The 27,625-nt window shown below is 33.7% G+C and overlaps 1 protein-coding gene across 1 annotated transcript in view; it reads right to left on the reverse strand.

Annotated features, from left to right (window-relative positions):
• Nucleotides 1-27,625, reverse strand: part of LOC149476336 (uncharacterized) — a 91,005-nt gene that overhangs the window by 21,414 nt on the left and 41,966 nt on the right. Inside the window, exons 16-35 of the mRNA XM_089712397.1 lie at nt 27,033-27,134; nt 26,346-26,503; nt 25,530-25,668; nt 25,005-25,129; nt 24,522-24,649; nt 23,339-23,480; nt 22,383-22,469; nt 20,830-21,465; nt 20,030-20,095; nt 19,461-19,505; nt 18,693-18,710; nt 17,703-17,872; nt 17,026-17,174; nt 16,050-16,166; nt 15,113-15,259; nt 4,277-4,417; nt 3,361-3,538; nt 2,719-2,843; nt 1,830-2,173; nt 568-701 (exon numbers count right to left, since the gene is read on the reverse strand). Of these exons, the coding sequence (XP_089568523.1) occupies nt 568-701; nt 1,830-2,173; nt 2,719-2,843; nt 3,361-3,538; nt 4,277-4,417; nt 15,113-15,259; nt 16,050-16,166; nt 17,026-17,174; nt 17,703-17,872; nt 18,693-18,710; nt 19,461-19,505; nt 20,030-20,095; nt 20,830-21,465; nt 22,383-22,469; nt 23,339-23,480; nt 24,522-24,649; nt 25,005-25,129; nt 25,530-25,668; nt 26,346-26,503; nt 27,033-27,134 (3,151 nt within the window). The remainder of the gene's footprint in view (nt 1-567; nt 702-1,829; nt 2,174-2,718; nt 2,844-3,360; nt 3,539-4,276; nt 4,418-15,112; nt 15,260-16,049; nt 16,167-17,025; nt 17,175-17,702; nt 17,873-18,692; nt 18,711-19,460; nt 19,506-20,029; nt 20,096-20,829; nt 21,466-22,382; nt 22,470-23,338; nt 23,481-24,521; nt 24,650-25,004; nt 25,130-25,529; nt 25,669-26,345; nt 26,504-27,032; nt 27,135-27,625) is intronic.

Consider the following 27,625-nt stretch of genomic DNA (forward strand, 5'->3'; position numbering starts at 1 on the left):
AAATGTTAATAATAGATATATATATATATAAACTCTGCATTTTATTTATACAAAAGTCCAAAAACTAACACATTTCTTATAAATTAAATTAAATTTCTACATTAAATTATTTAAACTACCCCATTTGTTAGCGAAATTAAAATTACCAGTCCTACATACACATCAATATACAGGGTGTCCCACTGTTGGTATACTTAGCTCAAAGGAGCTTAATATAGTTTTGCATACGCTGAGTACGTAAAAAAATAATTATAAATTCTAATAGATGAATTCTTAAAACTCTATGTGTACACCCATAACAAGCAACCCTGGGCGGGTTGCTTGTTATGGGTGTACTTTGCCACCAGCACGTGAGCTATCGTTTAAGCTTATGATTTCACAGACAAAATGGCTGCGCTCCTGTTCCTCTTAGCGTGATGATATATAGCCTAAGCCTTCCTCGATATATGGGCTATCTTACATCGAAAGAATTTTTCAAATCGGACCAGTAGTTCTTCAGATTAGCGCGTTCAAACAAACAAACAAACTCTTCAGCATTATAATATTAGTATATATTAAATAAATTACCTATCCTGTCCATAACAAGACGCTCTTAACGAATGAGACGCGGCCGCCAACTGTAATTGCTGCTGTTCCGATTGGCGCAGAAGTTTCTCCAGTTTTCGGGATAATTCCTCGGAGGACAGGTTTTTGTCTTCATCCTGGATAAGTAAATTAAATATGTTGGTTTTAATTTTGAGGGTCAAAATTAAAGTATCTATATGAAAGGAAGCTGTACCAAAAATAGTTAATAACAGTTTTTTTTGTTCATTTTGATATCATTTTACTATTGATGATCAATAAACAGCTACATTTATAAATAACACGTATGAATAATTTCAGAGTTTACTAATAAGTGATCGACTTTGAACCATAACTGCAACGAAATAAGGTGTTATTTCTATGAATATTTTACAATGTCATTTTTTCAAAAGGCGTTTGTAGCGTAGTTTTTTATAGTACGTCAATGGGATAAAGCAACAATAAAAACAACAAATATAATATTATATAGCAACTCAGAAATAATTTAACTTCTTGTGAAAGAAATCTCAAACTACGTCCAGTAGTCTTCTATTTACAAACAGTGGAACAAGTTAACTGTCTTTCTTTTTTTACACGCTTTATATTAGCTTCACCTGTATGTTTGTATGTTTGTAACCGACTTCTTTGGGCGCGATTTTGACCCACTTTAAACGGCCAGATTTCGTTCAAACTTTGTAGATTTATTGAGGACCGATGACAATACACTAATTTGATAAAACTATTCCATTTTTTAGTTCGGTTTCTATAAAAAGCGTGTTTTTTAGTTTTTTTAAACTATTATTATTATTATATGATTACTTTAGATACAGTTATTTACTACTACTACTTGTTTGACAAAATTTTAAAACATTTTTTTTTTATTTATTTCTATGCATAAAATACAGTAATCGACCGCCTCCTTGGTACAGTGGTTGACGCGAGAGCGTAACACCGAGGGGTCCTGGGTCGATTCCCGTTGGAGACGAAGAAAAAAAATGTCTCGGTCTGGCAGGACACAGAAGGCTGATCACCTACTTGTCCCTAAAGAAAATCGATCAGTGAAACAGATGTATAATGCATCTGCGCCTTACCCCACTAGGGATGGGACTTCACTATAAAATACAATATCCTGGTAGAGATTGCTGTTTAGCAATAAGGTCGCCTTTTGGGCAAATTATGCTTTTGTATTTCTACTTCTTTTTGCATACTATTGTTTTCTCATATTTTGTTCAATAAAGAATTATAAATAAATAAATAAATATCCTTACCTCCTCAGGCTGAGTGCCCTCACTTTCCAAATCACTCAACACATCATCACCCATAACACTATCCTTGCCCTCCGGAATCTCCTCCTTATTATTATTCATCATCTCCTTTTTCAATTCCTTCAACGGGGATAAATCATTCATCATATCCTTTTTAAGTTCTTTTAAAGGAGATAGTTTGTTATCCTTTTTGAATTCTTTTAAAGGGGATAGTTCGTTTTCTTTTTTAAGTTCTTTTAAAGGAGATAGTTCTTTGTCACTTTCTTCTTCTTTGTAAGGTGATATGGCTTTGTCGTCTGGTAGAGGGGATGTTTCCTTTTTGGGGGTAGATGGCTTTTCTGGGGTGTCTGCAATGTTTTTGAGTATATTATTATTAAATTTTCTGGTTAAATATTATTAACTTATAACACTACAAACACAAAGTAAAAACGTATATACAGATGGAAAAGATGATTATATTTGTTTTTATGAACGTTCTGCTAAAGGCCCATAAGAGGCACAGAAATCTAAAACTTACTTAATATTATAGAAACCTACGTCTTTTAGGAGATTCTCTTGGTATCAAGAAGCTTTTAAATATTTTGCCGATTAATAATAAATGTTTAGTGTTATGAATAAATTCGATTATTTTTCATTACACGTTTCAAATAGCAGTAGCAACAGCGCTCGTCGTTACTTGCTGAATATTTTGGATTATTATCATTAAATTAATTCCTATATCAATTATTGTTTTTCGTAGTTCTACTTTACGAAACTCTTTTATTTCGTAATTCTTTCTTACTAAACAAACAGTAATGTTACAATTTAAGTTTTATTCATATCAGCTGCAGCATGTCTAACTATCTATGTTTCGGCTCAATAAATATAGAAAATGAAATAAATCTATACTCACCATGTACAGGCGATCTAGCAATCCCAGAGCTTTCTTCGACCAATCTTTGCATTCGTTCCAACGCCATAGCTTGTTGTTTCTCCGCCTGTTCGCTGCGTAACTTTCTTTGGTGTAACACACGTACTCTGAAATAATATTATATATTAATAGGTTGAATATTAAAAAGCTGCTATCTGTAAAATACTGAACCTAAATTTATCTTGCTTTTAGTTTTTTTTTTCATGCCTTAAGGCTTAACTCTCTTTTTGTCTTCTTAAATAATTACATTATTAATTAGAAACCAAATAGAATGGACATACTATGAACAATAAGACCCAAAATCCTTGTTAAAAACATTTATTAAAATTACGCCTTATTATATTCCAGTAATGTTCAAAATCGAATGTACTGATAATTATAAAACTCTGCCTAATACATGCATAGGCAGACTTTTGCTTTGGACAATTTTATTCGCGATTATGAGTATTCCTTTATGGTGTGATAACTTACTTTCGTATCTTCACGTCCATCAAGTACCGTTCCTTTCTCGCCACACTTAAGTGCTCAAGTGCGGCTTCAAATTGCCTAAGCAGTAGCCTACTTACTATCCTGAACACTAGCTTACTATCTTATATACGACATATTTGATGTTTTTTTACTTACTTTCTTATCTTCACGTCCATCAAGTACCGTTCCTTTCTCACAACACTTAAATGCTCAAGTGCGGCTTCAACTTGCCTAAGCACTAGCTTACTTTGCAATAGCTCGTCACATAGACGAGATAGCATGCGTGCTTTGCTTGTAGGGTTTAGGGATACGAATGGTTTGTCGCGGAGTAATTCTGAAATGAAATATATTATTAAAATAATTAATTACTTTTATATTACAAAGCTTTATAGATGGTGTTGTTTATATAAAATGAATCACCGAAATATTTGTACGTATAACTTCATTCTGTACAAAACAACGCGAGAATTTAAATATTTAAAAAATGGAGTGGATATTAAAAGGTATAAAGAAATTAATAATATGTATTTTGTTACAATAATTACAATTTATTGTCATTAATATGTAGTTGAAAACTGAATGAGTATAAAAAAAAAATCAACACTCATGATATCATTTTTTATGTTATTTTATTTTCTCCAAATATTATTGCTATTTTATTGAGTTTATTTTTCATATTATTGTTTGTGGACACCAATGTTCGATTTGTTTATTCAGAAGCGCTAATCGACAGTGACTGGCTATTTTAACATTATCAATATCAAAAGTATATGGTCTTGCCCAAGAAGCATATATCTAATACACTGGAGATTGCACTATGACCATTAACTTGTAACAAGAAAATATGACCTTGAATTTTAATGTTCATACTGAAATCTCCAGTGTATTAGATATAAGCTTCTTGGTCTTGCCACAAAACAATTTAAACACAGTCTAACTTTAAACCAGGGATCTGTCACTTCAATAGTTGTCTATGTGAAATACAACAAAGCTAGATTGAAGAGAACCCGCGCTTAAAGATAAACCCTGTCTATAGTTTTTTGTGGTAAGACAGATAGTTTTTAAAACTTACCAGACAATTTGTAAGTAGCATTGCTATGCAAATGTTCGTAATACGCCGAGTTTTTAGTACTAATGCAGGTTTGTTGCATCTCTGCTTCACTCTGATGGTGGTCGGCCACGCGACGTTCGCGTTCCCGTTCTACTGTTAAACCTGCAAATAACATAATATTATTAATATCAAAAATTTTTATTAAAACATCCTACTAATCTATACAGGGTGTAATCGTTAGCACAGGCGATTTTTCCGTAAGTATTACAGATAACAAAAAACTTTAAACTGATATCGAAAGTACTTAACCTAATGAGTAAAATGGCCGTAATAAATTTTTAAAAATAAATCGAGAAATATCAAAAAAATTATCTTTAAGGGCTTGGTCTAGTAGTGCAAACAAATGCATCCTGTCATCCTATATGTAAATAATACAAATGTACTATGGGAAAGTTGCTCCACTTAATTTTTAAAAATTAAATCATTCGTATGCATAATTTAATATTCGTAATAAGTACCAGACATGACAATTTGAAACAATTTTCGTGAAAATTACACCAGGTGATTTTTTTTATCAGTACACAAAATTTGCGAATACGTTCTATTGATATCTTCAAATGCATAACTCTATACATTTTTTTCGACCTAAGTTTCTTAGTGAAAGTTGTTCAGTTTAACTAATAAAACGGATAAACAAATTTTGTATATAATAAAAAAAAATGTAATGTTAACACGTCCGCTCGCATCAAAATTCATAAATTACATATATGCATCGCGCGGAACGCCGTCCTTATATAGGAGTCGAGGAGGCGTGGTGTCGTGCGGCCCGCGTGTGCCGCAAACGGTTCAAGCCAAATCCGACTTTTGGCGCTACAGGTTACATCGCTGAATCCACTGCGGGTAACGCAACGTGTGTTCGCGGTTCTACAGAACAACGTCTATGGATAAAACTGAAAAATTAAGATTTATTTTTTTTCTTCGTATTTTTCCAGGATAAAAAGTATTCCATTTTATGCCCAGGATAATAAGGTATAATTATACCAAGTTTCATTGAAATCGAACCATTAGTTTTCACGTGATGCCTTCACATACAGACAGACAGACAGACAAAAATTTTTTTAATCACATATTTGTGTTTGGTATCGATCCAGTAACACTGCTATTTATTTTTTAAATACATATTTTCAAAGTACAGAATTGACCCTTCTACGGATTTATTATATTATGTATAATATATATATTTATATGGATAAACCTAATAAATATTTTGCTAGCATTCTGATGCTTTATCGGTTGCACTGGATTTTTCTTTTCTTTTTTCAATCGCTTGAATGACATAGGATGGGTCCTTGATGGGCATGGAATGCTGAAGTCTCGAATCAATCAATTCTGACAGTAGGCAATTTATGTAAAATCTTGATAATGGTCCATCATTTTATTTTTTTTTGCCTAAACTTATATATTCTATTTTTAACGAATGATTCACTCCAGTCCAAACAGCAAATAAGCAGACTTCTGCTTCTGCAACGTTTAGTTGTCCCTGAATTTGGAAAAAATAGTCATGATTCTTATCTATGACAAAAGTGTTATTTTTTGTGCATTGTATTTCAAATATTAAATTTTTTATTTTTAACCGCATCTTCCGCATTCATCTCTTTTGCCGGAATTAGACATTTAACTTCTACTAGTCCCATTTTCCCTTCTTGATATGGGAGTGTATAAAGTAAAATTTTCTCGTTATACTTTTAAAAAGTTATTATTGTCATTTTGCTCATTAGGTAAAGTAATTTCGATATCAGTTTTAAGTTTTTTGATACCTGCAATAATAACGTCATAATTGCCTGCACATACTTATCGATTACACCCTGTATACAATCCACCATCCACATTCATAATGTTTTCCTGTCCTCCTCTCCTTTACGCTGTTCACCGATACATTTTAAATGAGTAAATCTGCTACCACTGAAGGATGTTTCATTGTGATCAGCAAATTTTCACCACTGTTGTCGATTATTTGTTTTTCATTTTTAATCAGCAATTGGGAATCATCAGTTTTGTTTTTTGCAGATTGGTGATGTACCCTAACAATACGTCGAAAAGGGAAAAAAGCATCAACGAATTATCGTTCTCGTCCTCTTTTTTTATTCTTCGCGTCTCTGTTAAACTCAAAACTCAAACTCAAACATTTATTTATTCAATTAGACTTCTTCTAGAAGCACTTTTGAAACGTCATTAGGTACATATTTTTAACATTTACCACCGATTCGGAAAGCAGTATCTACGGAGAAGAATCGGCAAGAAACTCCATAGTTGCTCTTTTTACTTGTTACTTGTGTTTGTTTAGTTCAACACCCATTGAATTTTCTATGTTATTGCGATCTTCCATTACATCTGAGTTTTTATGATGTGATGATAATCCATTCGTTTTAATATTGGTACTTAGAGTTGGTGGACTAAACTAGAAATGGTGGACTAAATTTGTCAGCGCGTCTGTAAGATCAAAATATAAAACCAACATCCTGTATTTAAGTTACAAAATTAATAATCAAACAACATGCCGCTACGTTTAAAATGACTAGAAGAAAAAAAAACACCTCGACATATTTGGAATTTTGGAGTAAACAAATCATTTTCCCCGTATGTCCCAAGTTCAAGTTCTCAATATAATTAAATATATTTCGTATTTCTCAAACGAAAAATAAACATTTTTGGAACTTCAAAAAATATATATATTTGTCGGAGAATTTAAATAACTCTCCATAATTAATTATAATTAGGTAGATATGTGAAATAATATTAAATAATGACTCAGTGCGCACACCTTGCGCGGTCGATGGTAGTACCGAGACTATATCATCGAGCTACTGACTCAAGGAATATAAACCATAGCATGGCCCGTAAGCCCATGCATTTCATATCAATTCAATATCGACATTATGTTGTACACAATAGAGTACATTATAATAGGAAGGTATAGCCACATAACAACAGCTACTCTGTTATGATTCTCTCACACGGCCATTCTGACAACGAGCGCGTTCTCGCGCGAACAATTCGACGAGTAATTTTGCAAATTACTTACTGCGTTGTTATTTCATTTGTTGTATTCAAACTCTTTTCCCTTCACGGTTTGTAACTTTTCACACCGACTCACAAATTATTACTCATCATCGTCATCATCGGCGATATCAACAACTGCTACTGTCGCCTAAAGGCGAAGCTTTGAATGTATTGTGTGTGTTTATTATATTGTAAGTGTAGAGCTCTGAACAAATACTGGAACTACATGCAGCGCGGAGCCTGACATGTACTGTAGTCACATGAAGCGCAATGCTTCGCACAAAATCTGGAACTACATACAGCGCGGAGCCTCGTATGTACTGTGACTACAAGGAGCTTAAAGCTACCCACAACAACTGGAACTACATGCAGCGCGGAGCCTGCCATGTACTGTGATCACAAGGAGCGCAATGCTACCCATAACATCTGGAACTACATGCAGCGCGGAGCTTGCCATGTACTGGTGTGTGTATGTGTGTGTATTATATTGTAATTTGTAAGTGTAGAGCTCTGAACAAATACTGGAACTACATGCAGCGCGGAGCCTGACATGTACTGTAGTCACATGAAGCGCAATGCTTCGCACAAAATCTGGAACTACATACAGCGCGGAGCCTTATATGTACTGTGACTACAAGGAGCTTAAAGCTACCCACAACAACTGGAACTACACGAAGCGCGCAGCTTCCAATGTACTGTGATCACAAGGAGCGCAATGCTACCCATAACATCTGGAACTACATGCAGCGCGGAGCCTGCCATGTACTGTGATCACAAGGAGCGCAAGCGCTACCCACAACTACACGAAGCGCGGAGCTTCCAATGTACAATATGACATACACGCCTTGCTATGTCAAACACAGAGCTATTATTGAGCTATTAAATCGTGGTGTGCATGTGTGTTATGAAACTTTTGTGTAATACTTAGATTAACTATACGGAACTATGTAACAACCAAAGGAATAAATAGGTAAAAATAATAAAATAAAACAAAAATAAAATTATACGGAGTATGTATTTATTTATTAATAATACTTTATTGTACAAAACAATGTAAGGAAATCTAGTACAGACTTATAAGGTAAAAATATTTTACACAATATGCGGCCTTATTGCTCACACACAGCAATCTCTGCCAGACAACCTGGAAGTTACTGGAAGTAAGGAGTAACTTGTGGACTACATTTTTTTTTCATTCATTGACTCACTTTCCAACTGCGGCCTCCAGTTTGAGACTCGATTCAATACCTCTCGTTATCGCAAATTTTAGATTATTTTGCATGGACTGAAGAACTTCTCTCCTAAGTCAGTAATAAACATCGTAGAACACGCCATCAATTCGTCATCCAGTGACACCATTTACAGGAATACACAAAACCACCTTGCACCTATAACTTGATGTATACTAGGTATAATAACAACACTTTACAATTGGGGCAGAGTAACAACTAATAATTAATTTACGAAGACTGAACCCGGTTCTAAAGTCGCACTGACTTCCATATCATTTGCCACTACCGACGATATCACATTGTCACAGTCTACCTTCAGACGATTCAATAATCATAAATGACTATCAAAACAAGTAAAATAACATTGATGTTACAATCGGCTTTTCTTTCTTACTAACACAAAATCATCAACATTAAATAGAATGCGTTTTTTTTTTTCAATACGAGCCTTATAGACGTGCAATTGCTCGTCCATCCTGACTTTTGTGTTATTTCTAATTTCAAAGAGGTTAACTACTAAAGCGTTGAAACTCGTACTAAAACATTATTACGCGGTGGACTTGCAGCCTATAGACAATTGCAATGGGCTGTCGCCTGTGCTGTGCGTTTCTTTCATACAATACAATTCAAAGTAAGTTGAATTTTGCCAATAATTGTAGAATGCCAATATCTACGTTCATGATTTTCAGCGATAATGAAACAATGAACTTAAGAACAGACATAAACCTTTTAAAATAACCCGTTAGCGCAACTCATCCCGCTTGTAATTTTGTAAAACTCAAAAGAACACTGTCAACACAAGTCTATGAGTTCGCTGCAAACGACGTAGCTTGATCGGCTACTATTCCTTTCAGCGCCTTAAATAAGACAACAAAAACACAGCGCTTAACATGCTCTTTTTTTTTGTGAAGACACATTTTTAACAGGAGCTAGGTGACAATATTTACCAGTAAATGCGTCAACAATTACTAATGCGCATTTCTTAAACTCATAAGTGCCATTCGTATCGATTGTAATGTATGAAGTGGCTCTGACACATTTTCTATCGGATGTTAAGTCGACTGTCCAGCTCTAGAGGGCCTTTTATTAACTTTGCGATGTTAAAACGTTCAATGTACGTTCTAACGAAATTACACTAAATTTTTGCAGGATTTCTAAACTTAAATGTTTCAAATAATCATGAAATGATTGTATCAATAAACGAATGATAACACTTCATTTGCACCTAACAAAACAAGAAGTTTATATAGCAGGCATTTTTTTTATCGTATGTGACAACCTTAAACTTAAATCAATAATGTCATTTCATCGCACATGTCGCGAATCTTTACTATTTTTGCCCGAATTGAACATTATGTGGAGACAATTAGTTTCTACTAATCAAATCTACATGCGGTATTCTTGCACCCTTGCGTAGGTACCGACATCGAAATCAAAAGCTTGTATGTAAGCCCATCTATGAACACGAGGAGAAAATCTTTTTCTTATGACACTATTGAGACTATTTTAATCTGTTAATATTTTAAAATGATAACGCTTAATTGATTATGCTTGAGGTCTTCTTAAACCTTTTAACTCTATTCAATAACTATGATAACAACTTTCTGTGTCAGTGATTCTTTGATTTTAATATTCGATTTTTAAGTTGATCATTACTTTCTTGTAGGAAAATTGAACCATAATAATCTATTGAACAGGAATCTGTGTGTACTTCAACAACGAGCTTTGTCCAAAAATCGTTAATAAAGAAGCAGACGTCATTATTTTTTGTCTTGTTAATTTCTCCGCAGGTGGGTGTCCGTATGCGAAGTGCACCAATCCTACTTTACGTCTTTTTTTATTTATTTCATACAATAGGGGCTAAGACTTAAGAAAAGCTAGGAGTAATCTCTCTACAATACCTCACGAATAAATATCTCTTATTTATCTGACGAAGCTACCGTTCGATGTTATGAAACCTTGTTGTGAATACCTATTCAATGTTGCAACAGCAACTTGCATTTATTCCAATTAAGTGAAAACTCTTTCAATACTCTTCTTAATCCATCAGTCCTCGGAATCACAGACACAATAGAAAATCTATTGTGTCGCGCCCCGATCGGGCCTTACGGTGGTCAATGGGTTAAACAAAAGAATGTAACCTCTTATAATTTTGAAAACTCGAGAACATCGTTGAATATAAAAAGTAGCTATGAAGTCACATAATTTATCTAGTCCTTGGTTAACAACAAGGGCATTACAAAGCCTTATAAACGTTGAAAGAACTATAGATTGTGCTAGTGTTGTATTCACAAGTCTTATTTCCATTTCACAAAATTCGTGCTTTACTTTCAATGATGTGTCACACAGGATGAACATAATTAAAATCATTCGAATCCGCGTCTATAAATTCAATATTATTGTCCGCAAAAACAAATATTTTTTATTTTAAATTCACGAATAATTTGACTCCCATTGTTATTCATAATCAAACTACGTCCGGCTCTAATAAAAACATCTCAACCTGTTACTTCATCCCCGAAAGTACTCGAATGTCTACAACAACCAAAGCTCATAATATTTACATCATTAACAGTTATAGGTAATGTTGTACGGGCGAATGAATAGGTTGATACAGTGCCAATTCTTGTTACGCGAGTGTATACAAACTCTAGAGGCCTGGTCATGTTATCCATGGCTATCCTTTTACAAAGGAAAAAAAAAAACAATCGGACCCGCTGTCAATAAGGCACTTGAACTTAACGCCGGCAACATCTGTGACTGTAAGCAGGGTATCGTGCTGTAAACACACATTAACAGGGTATTGTTTCTTAAAGAGCGTGCCGCCCGTTGCTTAGAAAAACAAACCTCTTCTATGTGACCAAATTTATGACTATAAGTGCGTTGTTGTACTTTTTCTTAAATATTCAACGGACCTTTGTTATTCTTAATGATTAAACTAACTGATTTTGTTTCATAGGCGAGATTTACCGTCACGTTTGTAATGACATGTGAACACACAGTTATAGCAAACAATTTGCAACATGCGACGCTTTAATTGATTTGTGCCAAAATGTCTATCAAGACCCACAAAATCAATCGGCGTGTATCATAATAATTCAGATCATACCTGGTCATCTGCAATACCTTCTACCACGAATTTACTATATTCGCGTAGTTCCAGCCCCTTCGCAGCCGGTCGGTTAGCACCAACTTTGTAGTGGAGCACTCGATGTATGTTGAAACTCGATCACTTTTTTACCATACCATATCTCGAAAAAGGTATTTTCGTTACACCATTATGCTGCCGTAAACTCGCTATCATTCGGGTCGTACATCGGTATGTAAACATCATTATAGTTTACCTTCCTTAATTATGCGTTAGACCCGGAAACAAAATGTTTCGTTTCGGGAAAGTGTATCTGCCATTTCTTTTAACAGGGATGCGCACGACATGATGATTGCGAAACCCACACACAACATTGTCGTTGTCGTGCTAACATTCTCATGATTTATTGGTGGAAACTGTGGTTCTTCTCGAACCTCATTAACACTAGCTATATCTTCTTGAATCTCACTAACACTATCACTCGTTTCACTCACTTGCAGATTTGCACCGTTTAACAAAGTCTTATTCGTATTGGAATCGGGGGTAATAAGTGCCGATCCCACCGCTGCTGTCGGAGAATTTAAATAACTCTCCATAATTAATTATAATTAGGTAGATATGTGAAATAATATTAAATAATGACTCAGTGCGCACACCTTGCGCGGTCGATGGTAGTACCGAGACTATATCATCGAGCTACTGACTCAAGGAATATAAACCATAGATAGCATGGCCCGTAAGCCCATGCATTTCATATCAATTCAATATCGACATTATGTTGTACACAATAGAGTACATTATAATAGGAAGGTATAGCCACATAACAACAGCTACTCTGTTATGATTCTCTCACATATTATAAGAAAATTTATGAGCTTACTAAAGTAAGCTCATAAATTTTCTATTAAACTAAAGTTTAAATTATTATTTTATTTTAATTATAATATATTATTTAAATTAATTAATTATAATTTAAATTATTATTTCTTTTAAACTAAAGTTTAAAAGAAACATTCATCCCTTTACTGAAACCCCGTAAAATAAAGAAATTGTTGCCAATCACCTTTGTAATGTATTTGGTTTCATTAACTTTATGTTCGAAGATAATTTTTTTTCTAGTAAGTACATAGTTACACGCATATTTTTTTCGTTTATTTTCCATATCGAAATCAAATGTTTAAAAATACGAATATTTGCACAAAACTAAGATAAAAATAATCAATTAACAAAAATATTAAATTTAATGAAGTAGAGCAACTTTCACTTCGGTATGAAGGAAAATCGAGCGTAGAGCACACGTCAGAACGCTCCGGCCCAAGGAGCGCGACTAAAGAAATTCGCTAGGATTTTTCCTAATTATTTTAAATATATTTTAATATTTAAAGAATTATCAAAATTCAAAAAAAAATTTTTTTAAAGGATTAATACTCATTGGTCTTCAACCAACTCGAATAAATTAATGGAAACAATAACTTTTAGCAGTATTTATCAATAGATTTTGTAAGGCAAAAAACGGGAAATTTAATGAATTTATAACGTTCTAATTAGGAAAATCATAAGTTTTTCGGCAATTGTATTCAGCAGTTTTTAATAACGACTATATAAGGATAATAATGTGCTGATCAGATTGTGTAAATTGTAATCGGTTGCAACGTAGTGAGTGCACAAACTTAGCTCGAAATGTCTTTGGGGGAAAGAGACTTATCTTGAAGGCCTGATTAAGGTAACATAAAGTAACTTTACAAATGTGAAAAAATTCACGCGCATTGCGTATATAACACTAATTGATAAACAAGAAAAAAAAATTCAGTTTATCATTTCATTAGCCGGGAAAAAATTGTCAAATAACTTGTTGAAAACGCAATTTTGCTAGACTGCAGCCTTAAACCCCGATTAATAAAATTATCTTTAATACATTAAGTATGAAATATGAATATCCCATATACATTTAATATGAAAGATTTTAGCTTTCTTTTTCTTAATTTTTTTGATATTTCTCGATTTATTTTTAAAAATTTATTACCACCATTTTACTCATTAGGTTAAGTACTTTCGATATCAGTTTAAAGTTTTTTGCTATCTGTAATACTTATGGAAAAATCGCCTGTGCACACTTAACGATTACACCCTGTATATATGTATAAAAGAAAGTCGTGTTAGTTACTCCACTTATAACTCAAGAACGGCTGAAACAATTTAGCTGAAAATTGGCAGGGAGGTAGTTTAGAGCCAGAAGGACATAGGATACTAAATATGTACCACGGGCGAAGCCGGGGCGGACCACTAGTTAATACTATGAATTCGAAAGTTTGTGAGGATGTGTATGTATTTGTTACTCTTTCACGCAAATTCTACTGAACCGATTACAGTGAAAACCACACATATAGAGGGTAACTTGGATTAACACATAGTATAGGTTTTATCCCGGGAATCCGACGGGAACGGGAATAATGCGGGTTTTCCTTTGAAAACGCGGGCGGAGCCGCGGGCGGAAAGCTAGTATACATTTAAAACGAGCTGACGCGTACGCGGGCAAAAAGCCTGCTAATTCAGCTGTTTTTGTGTAAAAGAAAATAACAGCTGGTTTATATATGGGTAATGGCTTGACCGATTTTTATGTAATTTTACATTCATTTTAATTGGCTTTTCTGCGAATCGGTAATCCTTCTGTCACTTTGCAATGAAGAAATGTGAAATCTGTCTCAAAAGTGTGTTTGTCTGTTTTTCTGTAACTTTGCAATAAGAATCTATGTCGCATTGGGCATTGTCCTGTAATGGCATGTGATGTTTTTTAAATAAATAAATAAAAAATAATTATTTAAAATAAATAAATAAAGAAATGCGTCTAGAGATGGTTAGGTCCCAGAATGATTTGGGCATATTTTACCACTTTTTAACGCTTTTTTTGGGTATTTCTCCTAAATAGCAGCAAAATCTCGTCCATTTTTTAGCATTTTATTGCATAGCTTCTATCGCGGACCTTGAGCGCGGGGACCGAATCGAGAAATTCCGTAACGAAAAAACCTCACGCTCCCCACGGGGACGGGCGCGGAGGTGTGGCTTGAAGGCATAGCATGCAATAGCTTTACCGCGGCAGTCCCCGAGTGACACACGTCGTTTTTTTAAATAATTTTATTGGTAATTTATTTGTCAACTAACAAAATCTTGCCTAAATAATAAAACCCCATACCAGTAAGCGCCTTGACTTCCCCCGTAGCGCACGCATACAAGTATATCCGCAGCACTTCGGACACGTTGTGTGCTGTGACGTCACCGAGTCGGATCGCTTGCCCCAAAATTGTAGTATAGAGATGGTTAGGTTCGATTTGGGCATATTTTACCACTTTTTAACGCTTTTTTGGGAATTTCTCCTAAATAGCAACAAAATCTCGCCCATTTTTAGCACTTTTTACCTAATTATATTGGGAATTTTTTTGTCAACTAACAAAATGTTGCCTAAATAATAAAACCCCATACCAGTAAGCGCCTTGACTTCCCCCGTAGCGCACGCATACAAGTATATCCGCAGCACTTCGGACACGTTGTGTGCTGTGACGTCACCGAGTCGGATCGCTTGCCCCAAGAGCGTAGTATGTCTTCCCGGGTGGGGGATACCGGGGTCCTCTGGAATAGACAAAAAAATGTTAAAAAATAAGAAAAAATAATTTTGACGTGATAACGTCTTTAAAATCGTTTTAGTCGGGTGACATGTTCAGAAACTTGTGTCACACCAAAACCTCACAAGCGCGATCGCAGGTATAACGAGAGAGAGACGGACCGATCTCCCGTCTCATCTCGAGCGCTGCCACCAATAAGACGTTATCACGTAAACATCTCGATCGTAAACCTACTTTACAAAACCAATTTTTATTTCTGGTAAAAAAAATCTTCACAAATTTCAAACACGTTACTCGGTAATTATGTATTACTATTAAAAAAATGTAAGCGTCATTGAAAAAAATTTAAGCAAACGTGCAGTTCTGACAAAACGAAATAATATACTATTTTATGCCGTCGTAAGGCCAAGGTTACGTTGTTGCATTGCGTTGAACTGTCAAATGTTGCCTATTAAAATGTCTATACTATAATATTAGTGTTTTATTAATTCATTCTATAAAAAATCGTGTAAGATAAACACACATATGAGCGTATCAGTGCTTAAGTGACAAAATAAAGTGAGCCGAATTAAGCATGTGTTTTATAAAATTGTTCTTACTAAGTATAAATGTATTATTAAACACCAATCTTTGCTTTAAAAAATCATTTTTAAAATATCCAAGAGCATTGATATATTTTTCGGAAAATCGTTGTCAATATCATCAAGCCGAATTTAAAATATTCGAGAACATTTCTTGATTTTTCGAAAAATCGTCTTCTACATTTATACTAGGCTAAATAAATAAAAAATACAAACCAATAGCAAGTACAAGCAGCCTGGTAAGTACAGAAACCAGTTCATCTTCCGCATCATGATTGTAATCTGGTAGTAACCCTTGTTGTAACGTGTCCAGGGTTGGCAGGGATTCCATGTCTGAAAAGTTAATTTTATAAATTTATAAAGAATAGAAAAAATTCGATCACTCAGCGGGACTCGAACCCGCATCCTTTCGCGCCATTCCGGGGCGGATGCCTGACCAACTCAGCCACTCGTGACCCGCCAGAGCAATCGAATTTATTCTATTCTTTACTTTTTCTATTCTTTATAAATTTATATTTATAGAGCATTTGAATGCCATAAAACCAAAAATATCAATTTCAAGTAAATTTTAGGTTATTTATATATTGCGTGATATGAATATGAATTTATGAATTGATAAGAAGTAAGATAATGATAGTCGTGTAATTTTTTAATCGAGAAAATCGACGTTTTCACTTTTCAGTGTCTTATATACTTATTAATAAATCTCAATAATGCATCAAGTACCCTATTTAAGATTTGACTTTTTGACTAATGTTAAGATTCCAATTTAATTCGTTTTTTCTTTATTTATTTGTTCCTATATTATCCGAATATGTCAAGTAAGTTAATAAATATTTTCTACTATGATTATCGCCCCTTTTTCACAAAAACTTACTCTAAACCCAAGAAAAAAAGACGGGTTGCACTCCGGGAGTGCCGGCAGAAGTAAAAACTTGATTATTAACGTTCAGCATGTTTGATATTTTGGAATGGTATCCGTCTTACGCATGGAATATAAGGACAAAAAAAAAAACATCCATCTTACGCTTTTTCGATCAGGCCACGTGTCCTGACGCGAGTTTAAGATTTTATACCCAACGCCGCAAAAGAAGTTTTCACTTCAAAAACTTATTTAATAATATCTTACCAATTTTCCATCTTTACAACACTACACAACGCCCAAAAAATCTATACATAAAACATTACTTACCAAAGCCTAACGCCTGTCCAAAGTTATTCAAGAACTCATAAGTTTGCAATAGATCAGCGAAGGCTTGTCCTGCTAATCTTAGTCCGGGGATTCGATCCAATTTCGGTAATGGCTTGTGATCCGATAGCGAGGAGTCTTCTTGCGGCCTTCTGTGGAAATACATTTAGAATTAAATACATATATTATTTATTTATCATTACATAGTATAACTCAAAGTCGCTGTCTGCCGTTTGTGTGTCTGCATGCTTAGATCTTTAAAATTACGCAACAGATCGTATTTTTAATAGACAGATATTTATTTTGATGGTTTCATTTAGTAAATAATTGGTTTAGTTTTTACAAAGCGGGTGAAGTCGCGCGCGGATAGCTAGTATTTTTATCCAAGTTTAGTATTACTTCTATTACTTTTGTTCTATTCACTTTCTTGCTATCGACCAACTAATTCAATTTTGGAAAAGATCAGTACCAAATTATAAGGGCGTCTAATAAACTAAACATATTCTTGTACAATAAATATAGTAAAATTTTATTAAAAATTATATTCAACTAATTGCGCCATGCGGTTTCACCCGAAACGGCGGACAAAAACAAATAGGACTATATTTCAATAGTATTTAATTATCACAGTATGAACATAAATATTTTATATACTACATATATACACCTATATGACAAACCTCAGTTCAGCCAATAACTCCATCTCCTTTCTCCTCTGCTGCAGCTTTTTCTCTTTCACCAGCAATCTATCCAGAAGGTTCTGGTGTTTCCTCCTTTCTCTCTCCTCCCATCTCCTCCTGGAGTCCAACTGTCTGATGAAGGTGGTGTGCTGCCGTCTTCTTTCTCTTTCCTGGAGATAATTTTATGTTTAACTAGCGGTCCGCCCCGGCTTCGCCCGTGGTACATATTTCGCAATAAAAGGTAGCCTATGTCCTTTCTCGGGTATCAAAATATCTCCATACCAAATTTCATGCAAATTGGTTCAGTAGTTTAGGCGTGATAGAATGGCATTAATTTAATAAATTTTGATTTACGAAACTTTAGGTATTGAATAAGGATATTCGGCATACGTTTCGATATTCTCAGTTCAATAGATTATTGTATAATGAAATGTGAGGGAAAAAATGTAATAGTAATATTAGTAGTACATAAAATTATGTAACATACTTTGAGTAGTTGTAGGAATTGATTGTTGCAATTGATGTTTAAGGTGTAAATTGCCAGTTATTACAGGTAATAAACTGTCTAACATGTTTCATAAATTATCTGTAGTTATTTATATAGGAATAACTGTATTTACAATTAAAATATAACTATTTTTGTACAATATGCGCGGACTCTAAATCAGTTTCTACGAAATTAGTAAGCAAGAAGCCATTATTATTTCATCTTCCTTCAATAAATATATGTATATGTAGTCATAAAAGTTAAATTGATATTCAAATTATATTTTTTTGCAAGAATGTTATTGAATATAAGATAATATTCAAATATATCATAAAAAAGTAACAAAAAACCGCAAATAAAATACCATATAAAAAGCACAAAGCGCTCACATACATAACACTAAGAAAACACCATAAACACCAAATAATTCTAAAAAATAAGCCAATCCCATACTTTTGCAACCAAATATTATTTTGTTAATATATTGCTATTTGAACAATTACCTCAGTTATATATTTTTGCTGTATCGATCGGCGTCAACAGCGATTGAAACAAACATACAAATTATTACTAATAACACACATTAGATTTACACTCTTCTAACTAAGACTTTATTCTAATGACCATAAAGTTGAAATTCAAACAACTGTGTCTTAATTCTTAAAATTTGACGACATGTAATACCATATTGAAAGTGGTGTATTTTAATCTCTTTCTCGTGAAAGTACAGAAGATTTTTCTTGCCTAATAAGGTATTAAGGTAGCAAAGTTTTGACTGGCCGGTTGGCTTTGTTGGCAGTGGCCCTGCCTTCCAAGCCAGAGGTCGTGGGTTCGATTCCCACCCGGGGTACTTAATATTTGTGTGATGAACATAGATGTTTGCTCTGTGTCTGGGTGTTAATTATCTATGTAAGTATTTATTTAAAAATTATATATTATGTATGTTTATCAGCCCATCTGGTTTTCATAACACAAGCGAACGCTTAGTATGGTATCAGATTGTGCCGTGTGTGAAAATTGTCCTGAATATTTAAAAAAATTATATTTATTTAAAAGTCCTAAATTGGTAATTATTAAAAAAATCTAATCGGTTAAGTCTCTTCATCTTTTTTATCTTACCATCTTTTTATACACTATCAATTATCATGAATAACTTTTCTAATGTCCTACAAGTTTGATCAAAATATTATTGCCAAACTTTATTTTTTTGTATTATGTTAACCACACACACACAAATTAGCACAAACACATATAAAGATATGCATCCTCACCTGTTCTTTAAGAAGCATAGCCTGCTGTCTCCTTATTTCTCTCTCCTAAAACAAAATGGCCTACTTTACTACATTTATCTTTAAAAGCTACATAATCGATTATTTTGCAATCGAATTAAGACCTTATGGGTATAACAATAAGATAGTATTTTCTCTATCTATTTAAGTGCACTCAGGACATTTTGTGTCTTATCTTTTAAGCTTATAAAATTTTGTAAGAGCGAAATTAAAAGCTTTTTAGCAAAATATACAATTTCAAAATAATATTTGTTGCTATCTAAAACTACATCTCGACGCGAGCTTATATAATACTTAAGTCAATAATAATTTGGAAAAAGGATAATAATTGAAATGATTAGGTATATTTTTTCATACGTTTATTATCTTATATTACAGATTAACAAAGTAAAAAATATACAAGTCACAATAATTATCTTCCAATCAATCTCAAAAATCGATCGATTTTGACTACTTTTCTAACAATATACTAATACTTTTCTAGTAAAATTTTAATTGTTTCCTAAAATTCCGCCATCTTTTTATAGAAGTAACGATTCCTAGCTAGTTACCTGCTGCCGTTTCGCCTGCTCTTCGATCCGTATTTTCTCGGCGTCCTCTTGCTTTCGCCTCTTAGCCTTTACGTAACATCGAAAGCGAGCAAATTATAAAAAACAGCGCACATGAAACAATGAAAATAAAACAAAATATTGTGAAAATTGCAAGCGAAGCGGGGATAGAAGCTTGTCTAATGTGTTGTGGGTAAGACTACAAAAAATTCTAGAATTTACGATGATCGTCATTTTTTGTCACAGAAACTATATTTTTTGTCACTTTTTTATATGATTGGTAAATTAAATGCCTTATTAATAAAAGTTTTATGTTTCCATAAATTAAGTATTGCAAGGAAATCGTACTTATCATCATGCTATAAAATATGTATGTATAAAATATGTATTATTATTTTATTATTAAGTTATGATTTAGTGCGTTCTCTTTGTGCGGAAGGTTCAATTCACAAATATAATTTATCAACGATTTTAGGAAACAAGACTGTATTCGTAATCATTTAAGTCCATTTTTGCGTTGTATATCAAAACCAACATTATTGCATTATGCAAAATTCAACTTTATTAACTTCCTTTAAACATTAGTAAAGTGCATTCGACTCATTATAATTACCAAGTTATTCAGGTGCAAGTAAATAAAAAGCGTGCATATAAATGATTAGTGGAGTAAATCCCTAGAATATCAAGTTATCCGCATGTTAGACATTAATCAGAGACAATCACCGAGATTAGACCATAGACAAGTATCCATAAACCATAGACCGTGTTAGTTGAAACTGTTAGTTTATCTCAATTCGACGTACCGGACTAGCGTCCCTTGCGAACGGCTGGACGGAAATCGATAAGGCTCCATCTTTGCCGACGCTGAATATTTTTGTATCTTTTTTATTGTCTATGTTTTCATCGTCTCCGCTTAAGTCGATAACATCTTTAGGGACAGGTTTCAACATGAGATTTTGGGACATGAATTCATTTTTCGCGTCCAAGTATTTTTGTTCAATACTTTTCGGGTCGTCGACCTTTTTGTCGTTCTGAAGTTTGGACCAATCACAGCCGTTTATGAACTCAGATATCCGCGAATACGAATCAATCAGTTTTTCTAGATTATTTTCCGGCGGTTTATGAAGACTGCGTTTTTCCGCCGTTTTAGTTAACGAGAAATCAAAGTATTTATCGCTTCTCTTCGGCAGATCGAAAGCTGCTTTCTCAGCGAAATCTTTCATTTTATCCAACGCGTTATATTCTTCCGTATCCGCCTTCCACATTCCCTGTTCATAATTCAGGCTTTTGATTGGCGAATCTTTGCCACTAACCGGGATAAGGGACAGACTGATCTGTGGCATAGTTCTATCTCGCTTGCTCATTACTTCTGGAAGTTTCCATTCGTCTTTTATTGGCAACGCCTCAATCGTCAACTGCGTTCTATTTTTGTTGATATGCTGTTTCAAATCGACGGGTTAATATTGCTATCTGATGGATTATCAATTGGATCGTTTGACAACATTGTCAGTTTTAGGTGTTAGATAGATACAGCCCAATATTACATAAATACATGTATACTATACATACACACACATAAGGCTATTTGACTACAGACATGTTATATAGAAATGAAAAGCGGACAAAAAAAGACCTTAACCAACCTTTTTTGATAATTTTGATTTATGAAAATATTGTTTTTATGTAACATTACAGAAGTCATTGATTTTAATCATGTTTTTCACATATTTAGAAAACTTTAACTGAATCCAATTGTTCTTTTTTCCCTTACGTTTTTAGTTATAAATATTTAGAAGGTAGTCAAATAGCCTACTTTAGAAGCTAGACCAGATAACCGACTACAAAAATACAAAATATCTCTCTACGAATGTGAGCACAATGTTGCCAAGCATCAAATTGATAATAAAACAAACACAAGCACATTTATTTGAACATAGATACAAAAACCTACGTCTCTATATTATGGCACTTAAATATGAACCTTATTACATTGAATTAGAGGTGATAATTGTTTGACAACGCTTTTATGTGACAAGAATTTTAATATTTTTACTAATGTATGTTTGAAATAACTAACTAGAGCAAAATTAAAACTATAGTTCCTCTAAAAGTAACAATAGAGAATTTATTCACAATTCAATTGAATTCATTTTCTTTATGATAATACCCTATTATACACATTTTTTCATTCTGTTATAATTAGATATTTTCCCCATAAGATAACTTCCCAAACACAAATATCAAAATAAACTACAATATTAAAAACCCAGTGCAATAACATAGAGACAAGTCTACGATACAACCTACACAGATAAAAAATAAATAAGAAACATATAAATAAATAAAAATAACTGACCTCTAACAATTGTTGACTCCGTACTTCCTTTTCACGCTTAACTAGTTCCGCTTTTTCAGATCGCTCTATTTCACGGACTAGACGCGCCTGGAATTAATAATTTATTATTATTTATCTATTAAAAAGGTTCATCAACAGTTGTTACATACGAAGCTTTCGCGTTAAACAGTTACTATAAATAATATATTCAGATATAGGTTTTAATGATAACAGTGATTATTTAGCACAAACTTTTCTTTACTGTTTCCAGAAGCACATTGCTTTACACATTGCATAGGTACAAGAACCACAGACTAAATACAGTGCTGCCACAACAGTGACATAAGAAAAATTAAAGTTAAATTTTCTAATATATATATCTAATATCATATAAATTATTATGCACATTACAGATGAACACAACATTTACAGAACCTAATAATAAATTAGGCGATATACAATTAATAAAACCAAAAAAATTTTTTTAATTCTTTATTTTTATAAAATTAAAACAATTTGAACGCGCTACTCCTAGTTTCTGAGATTAGTGCGTTCAAACAAACAAACCCTTCAGCATTATAATATCACTACATAGTATAAAACAAAGTCGCTTTCTCTGTCCCTATTTCCTTATGTCCCTTTGTATGCTTAAATCTTTAAAACTACGCAACGGATTTTGATGTGTTTTTTTAATAGATAGAGTGATTCAAGAGGAAGGTTTTAGTATATAATTTATTAGGTTTTAGACAAAGCGGGCGAAGCCGCGGGCGGTAAGCTAGTATTAGTATAGATAAATGAGATATTGTAATACTGATATGATTTAAAAGAGAAACTATGGAGTTTCTTGCCGGTTCTTCTCCATAGATACTGCTTTCCGAATCGGTGGTAAATGTTAAAAATATGTATTGACGTTTCAAAAGTGCTTATCGAACAAGTCTAATTGAATAAATGAATGTTTGAGTTTGAGTTTATCTCACCTGATCTCTACTCCTATGAGAGGCATCTCTCCTCGCATCTCTAGCGGCCTGTTGTCTTCTTGCCAATTCGATCCGTCGCTCTAATGGCGGCGGTGTTGAACGGGGTCCTGATAAAGCTGCTAATGCACGGGCTTCTTCTAGCCTGGAATGTGGAATTATTATTAACTAGCGGTCCGCCCCGGCTTCGCCCGTGGTACATATTTCGCAATAAAAGGTAGCCTATGTTCTTTCTCAGGGTCTAAAGATTATCTGTGCCAAATTTTATCAAAATGGGTCCAGTAGTTTATGCGTGAAAACCATACATACATACATACATACAAACCTTTCCTCTTTATATTATTAGTGTAGATATAATGAGTATAGAATAATGTATAACAAAATATGATGAAAAATTACAAGTGCAATAATTTGTTTGCATTTGGAAGGAAAATTCAAGTTTAGAATACACCAAGCTTCCATACAAACATTTAAATTTTAAATTGTGTTAAAAAGCACCTGGCTGCAAAGAAAGTCCCTCTATAAAAACACCTAACCATTAAGAAAAAAAAATGTGTGCGTGTACTAGTGTACACACGTAAGAAGTGAAACTTCTTTATGACCTTATTTTTCAAAAAATAATTTACTATATGCAAAATACGTCGAATCAAGATGGCGCGTAACGGAAAAATGTCACGCGTAACGATAAAATGTTACACTACTTTTTTTCCAACCCCGATAATGAAGTTTCACTTCAACAATCTTTCCACATTACAAAAAAGCTGGCCATATAGAAAAAATCCTAACCACACAGAAAATAAAACAGCGCTTAAATTGCACTTTTTTTCTTTACGGCCAGTGTTACACCATAATTTTCCCCGTTCCTTTTTCCTCTACAGCCAGTGCTTTTTCTTTACGGCCAGTTTTTGACGTGATAACGTTTTTAAAATCGTTTTAGTCGGGTGACATGTTCAGAAACTTGTGTCACACCAAAACCTCACGAGCGCGATCGCAGGTATAACGAGAGAGAGACGGACCGATCTCCCGTCTCATCTCGAGCGCTGCCACCAATAACACGTTATCACGTAAACATCTCGATCGTAAACCTACTTTACAAACAACCAATTTTTTTTCTATGTTTTTAGAGTTTTTTTATATATAATATTACACTTTTTCTCTACTTGTTTTATTATTGAAAACCACAAACCGTTTAGCGATATCATTTTCCCCGAACACTTGCTCCCCGTCCCCCTGCGAGTACTCGCCCAGTAGCGTGCGGGCGCTGAACGTGAAGTTGTCCGCCGATAGCGCGGGGTACGGGTTCGATTCCAGGAACTGGGGACATAAATTAATATTAAACATAAATTGGATTGAGGAACTAGATATGTAAATCGTATTATAAATGATAGTCATAATCACGCTTAAAATATGATATAGAAAAAAAAATACCTAAGAAAATAATAAACAAATAGCGACCCGCGGCTTCGCCCGCTTTGTCTAAAACATAATAAATAAATTATATACTAAAACCTTCCTCTTGAATCACTCTATCTAAAAACCGCATCAAAATCCGTTGCGTAGTTTTAAAGATTTAAGCATACATAGGGACAGAGAAAGCGACTTTGTTTTAACTTTTATACTATGTAGTGATAACTTTAATTAATTAATTTAATTAATATAAAAAACTCACATTCTGCAACTCCTGCGCAGATTTGATTTGCACATTCGAATGCGGTTCTGGCGGTGTGTAGCTCACGTCCCCTTTGATGTTACAGTTCCGAGATAGACCCTTTATTACTGTTAATCGTTTCCAACCTGAGAATAATATAATTTATTAAAATACAATTTTACAAAAAAAAAAGGTTATTATAATTGGTTAACACACTTTACCTAAAAAGTAGGTTAAAAAGTTGTATGATTCTAGGAAAAAAATCTAAAATACGAAAAAAAACTTGCTTCAACAGCAATACATACTTTTGACGGTTTTTATTGCCTTTTTATGTAGCAGATAAGATTTTTATAGCTGTTGGCACTACGAGTCAGTGCTACCAACCTAACCTCGCTTATTTTAATACCTTTTCTAATATTACCTTAAATACCCATTTATAATACTGAAATAACGCAAAAACCACCCAAAATAGGCAGTAAAAGCCCCTACCTACCTAATACCATAAAAAAATAAGAAAAAATACATTTATATCCAAAATAAACCTACCTAAAGCTAAAGGCAATCGCAGCAAAGCGTCCAACTTCCTGCCACCATCACTTGCATCTGAATCAGACGGGTTGCTGTCTGACTGTTGGCACTCTGAGTCAGTGCTACCACCCTCACCGACGAGCACTCGGAGTTTCTCCTAAAATATAATAAAAAATATTCATTTTATTGTTAAAGAAAACTTAAAAAAGAAAACATGTTTAGTGGGAGATATAAAAACTGTAAGACCAATAAATTTTACGCATATTGATCAATTTGACTAGCAAAAGTTTGAAATTTCAGTTTTTTTTTTGCAGTATTGCATTACCTATTGATTAAAAAGGAAATCAGTCAGTTGTAAAACTATAATTACAGTTGTTGTTGTATTATAAATTATGTTTAAATTCAACAATGATTATAAAATATGATTGCAATTTACAGATTGGAAACATAATACATCATCTGCGTGATAAAATCAACGAAAAATATCATAGTTTTTATAATAAGAATCGAAATAAAGGTACATAAATAATTTGTGTATTTCTTTAATTTAAAAAATACGAAATATTCATCAAAATAATCAAGATTACTTATGTTTATTTACTTATAGTGTAACCATCACAAAATTAACATATACAGTTTTAGCAAGTTAAAAAAAAATGTTGTGTGATAACCACGGTAAAAGTGAAACTTAGGCACAAAATTATCGTATTTGTACGATAATTATCGTACGGTTCGACCGTCACGCGACATGCGCTACACAGACCAAAAAGTTTGAGACGATGTAATAAAAGTTTCACTTTAAAAAATAACCTAAATATATCTCCAAATACATACCAAATCAGTCTCCCCCAGCAACTGATGCGCCAACGCGGGGCGAAGCCCTAGAGCCCTGCTCTGCGCTAATAACGAAGCCACTGTATTTTTCTTAGGCTTGCTGACTCCTCTGCCTAAATTACGTGGTCTACCTTCCCGGGTGGGCCAGGGGGGGACGGCTGAAATAATTATATTTTATTTGTTATAAATAATAGTATTTTATCAGTGATCTAGTAATATTAAAAAAAATGTGTGCGTGTACTAGTATACACACGTAAGAAGTGAAACTTCTTTATGACCTTATTCTTCAAAATATAATTTACTATATGCAACTTGACAGAAATACGTCGAATCACGCGTGGCAGGGATAAGAAAAAGATGGCGCGTAACGGAAAAAGTCACGCGTAACGAAAAAATGTTACACTAATTTTTTTCCAACCCCGATAAAGAAGTTTCACTTCAATAAAAACGGTGATAGGATTTTCACACCAAAATTTTGAATTTTGAATTTAATATTTGTTATATCATTAAGAATAGTGCTGTTCATAGAATATGTCCGTCGATTTAATAATAATCGCATTTATTATCGTTTATATTCTGATATCACTCAATGAAAAAATTCACATACGTAAAGTTAGGCATTCAAATTCACAAATTCCAATACAATAAAATTATATTTTAATTAATTTAAAATATATTATAACTCACATTCACTATCCTCACTGCCGCTAGACCGTGGTCTGGGGCACTCGGGCTGCGAATTCGGTTCAGGGGCCACACGACGGGGCTTCGCCCCCGGTTTGCGGCGAGCTATAATAATTATATTATTATAGATATATGAGAAATTGAACATAGTAGTAGATATTACTTATATTTTAGGGAGTTTTATGAAAAAACATTTTTAATGTAGTGATTTTTAACATGCAATACCAACAAGTTTTTAAGTTTTAGGTGTAAAAAATTTCAAACTATTTTTGACGTGACAACGTCTTATAATTCGATAGAGCCGGCTGCACGCACGAAAAAACATGACTCATGCGGCGTTACCTCGCTCTGAGGCGTTCCATGTAAGGCTTGAAGTGCGAGCGAGAGCGCGGAACGAGCGACAAAGAAGCACAATCGGACGTTGTCACGTTACTATCGTCAGTAAACTGACTTACAGACAATTAATTTTTTCACTCTGTATGTATGTCAGTACAATAAACAGTATGCATGTAACTTGCAGCCAACTGAATCAGTCGTTTAATAAACAGCCTAGTCCGTTTTATTAAATCTTAGTTAAACTAATCAAATACGACATC

The sequence above is a fragment of the Colias philodice genome, chromosome 28, assembly GCF_061535455.1.
Source record: "Colias philodice isolate Cphi_HAF_F1 chromosome 28, ilColPhil1 Martin Lab GWU primary, whole genome shotgun sequence".
Lineage (NCBI taxonomy): Eukaryota > Metazoa > Arthropoda > Insecta > Lepidoptera > Pieridae > Colias > Colias philodice.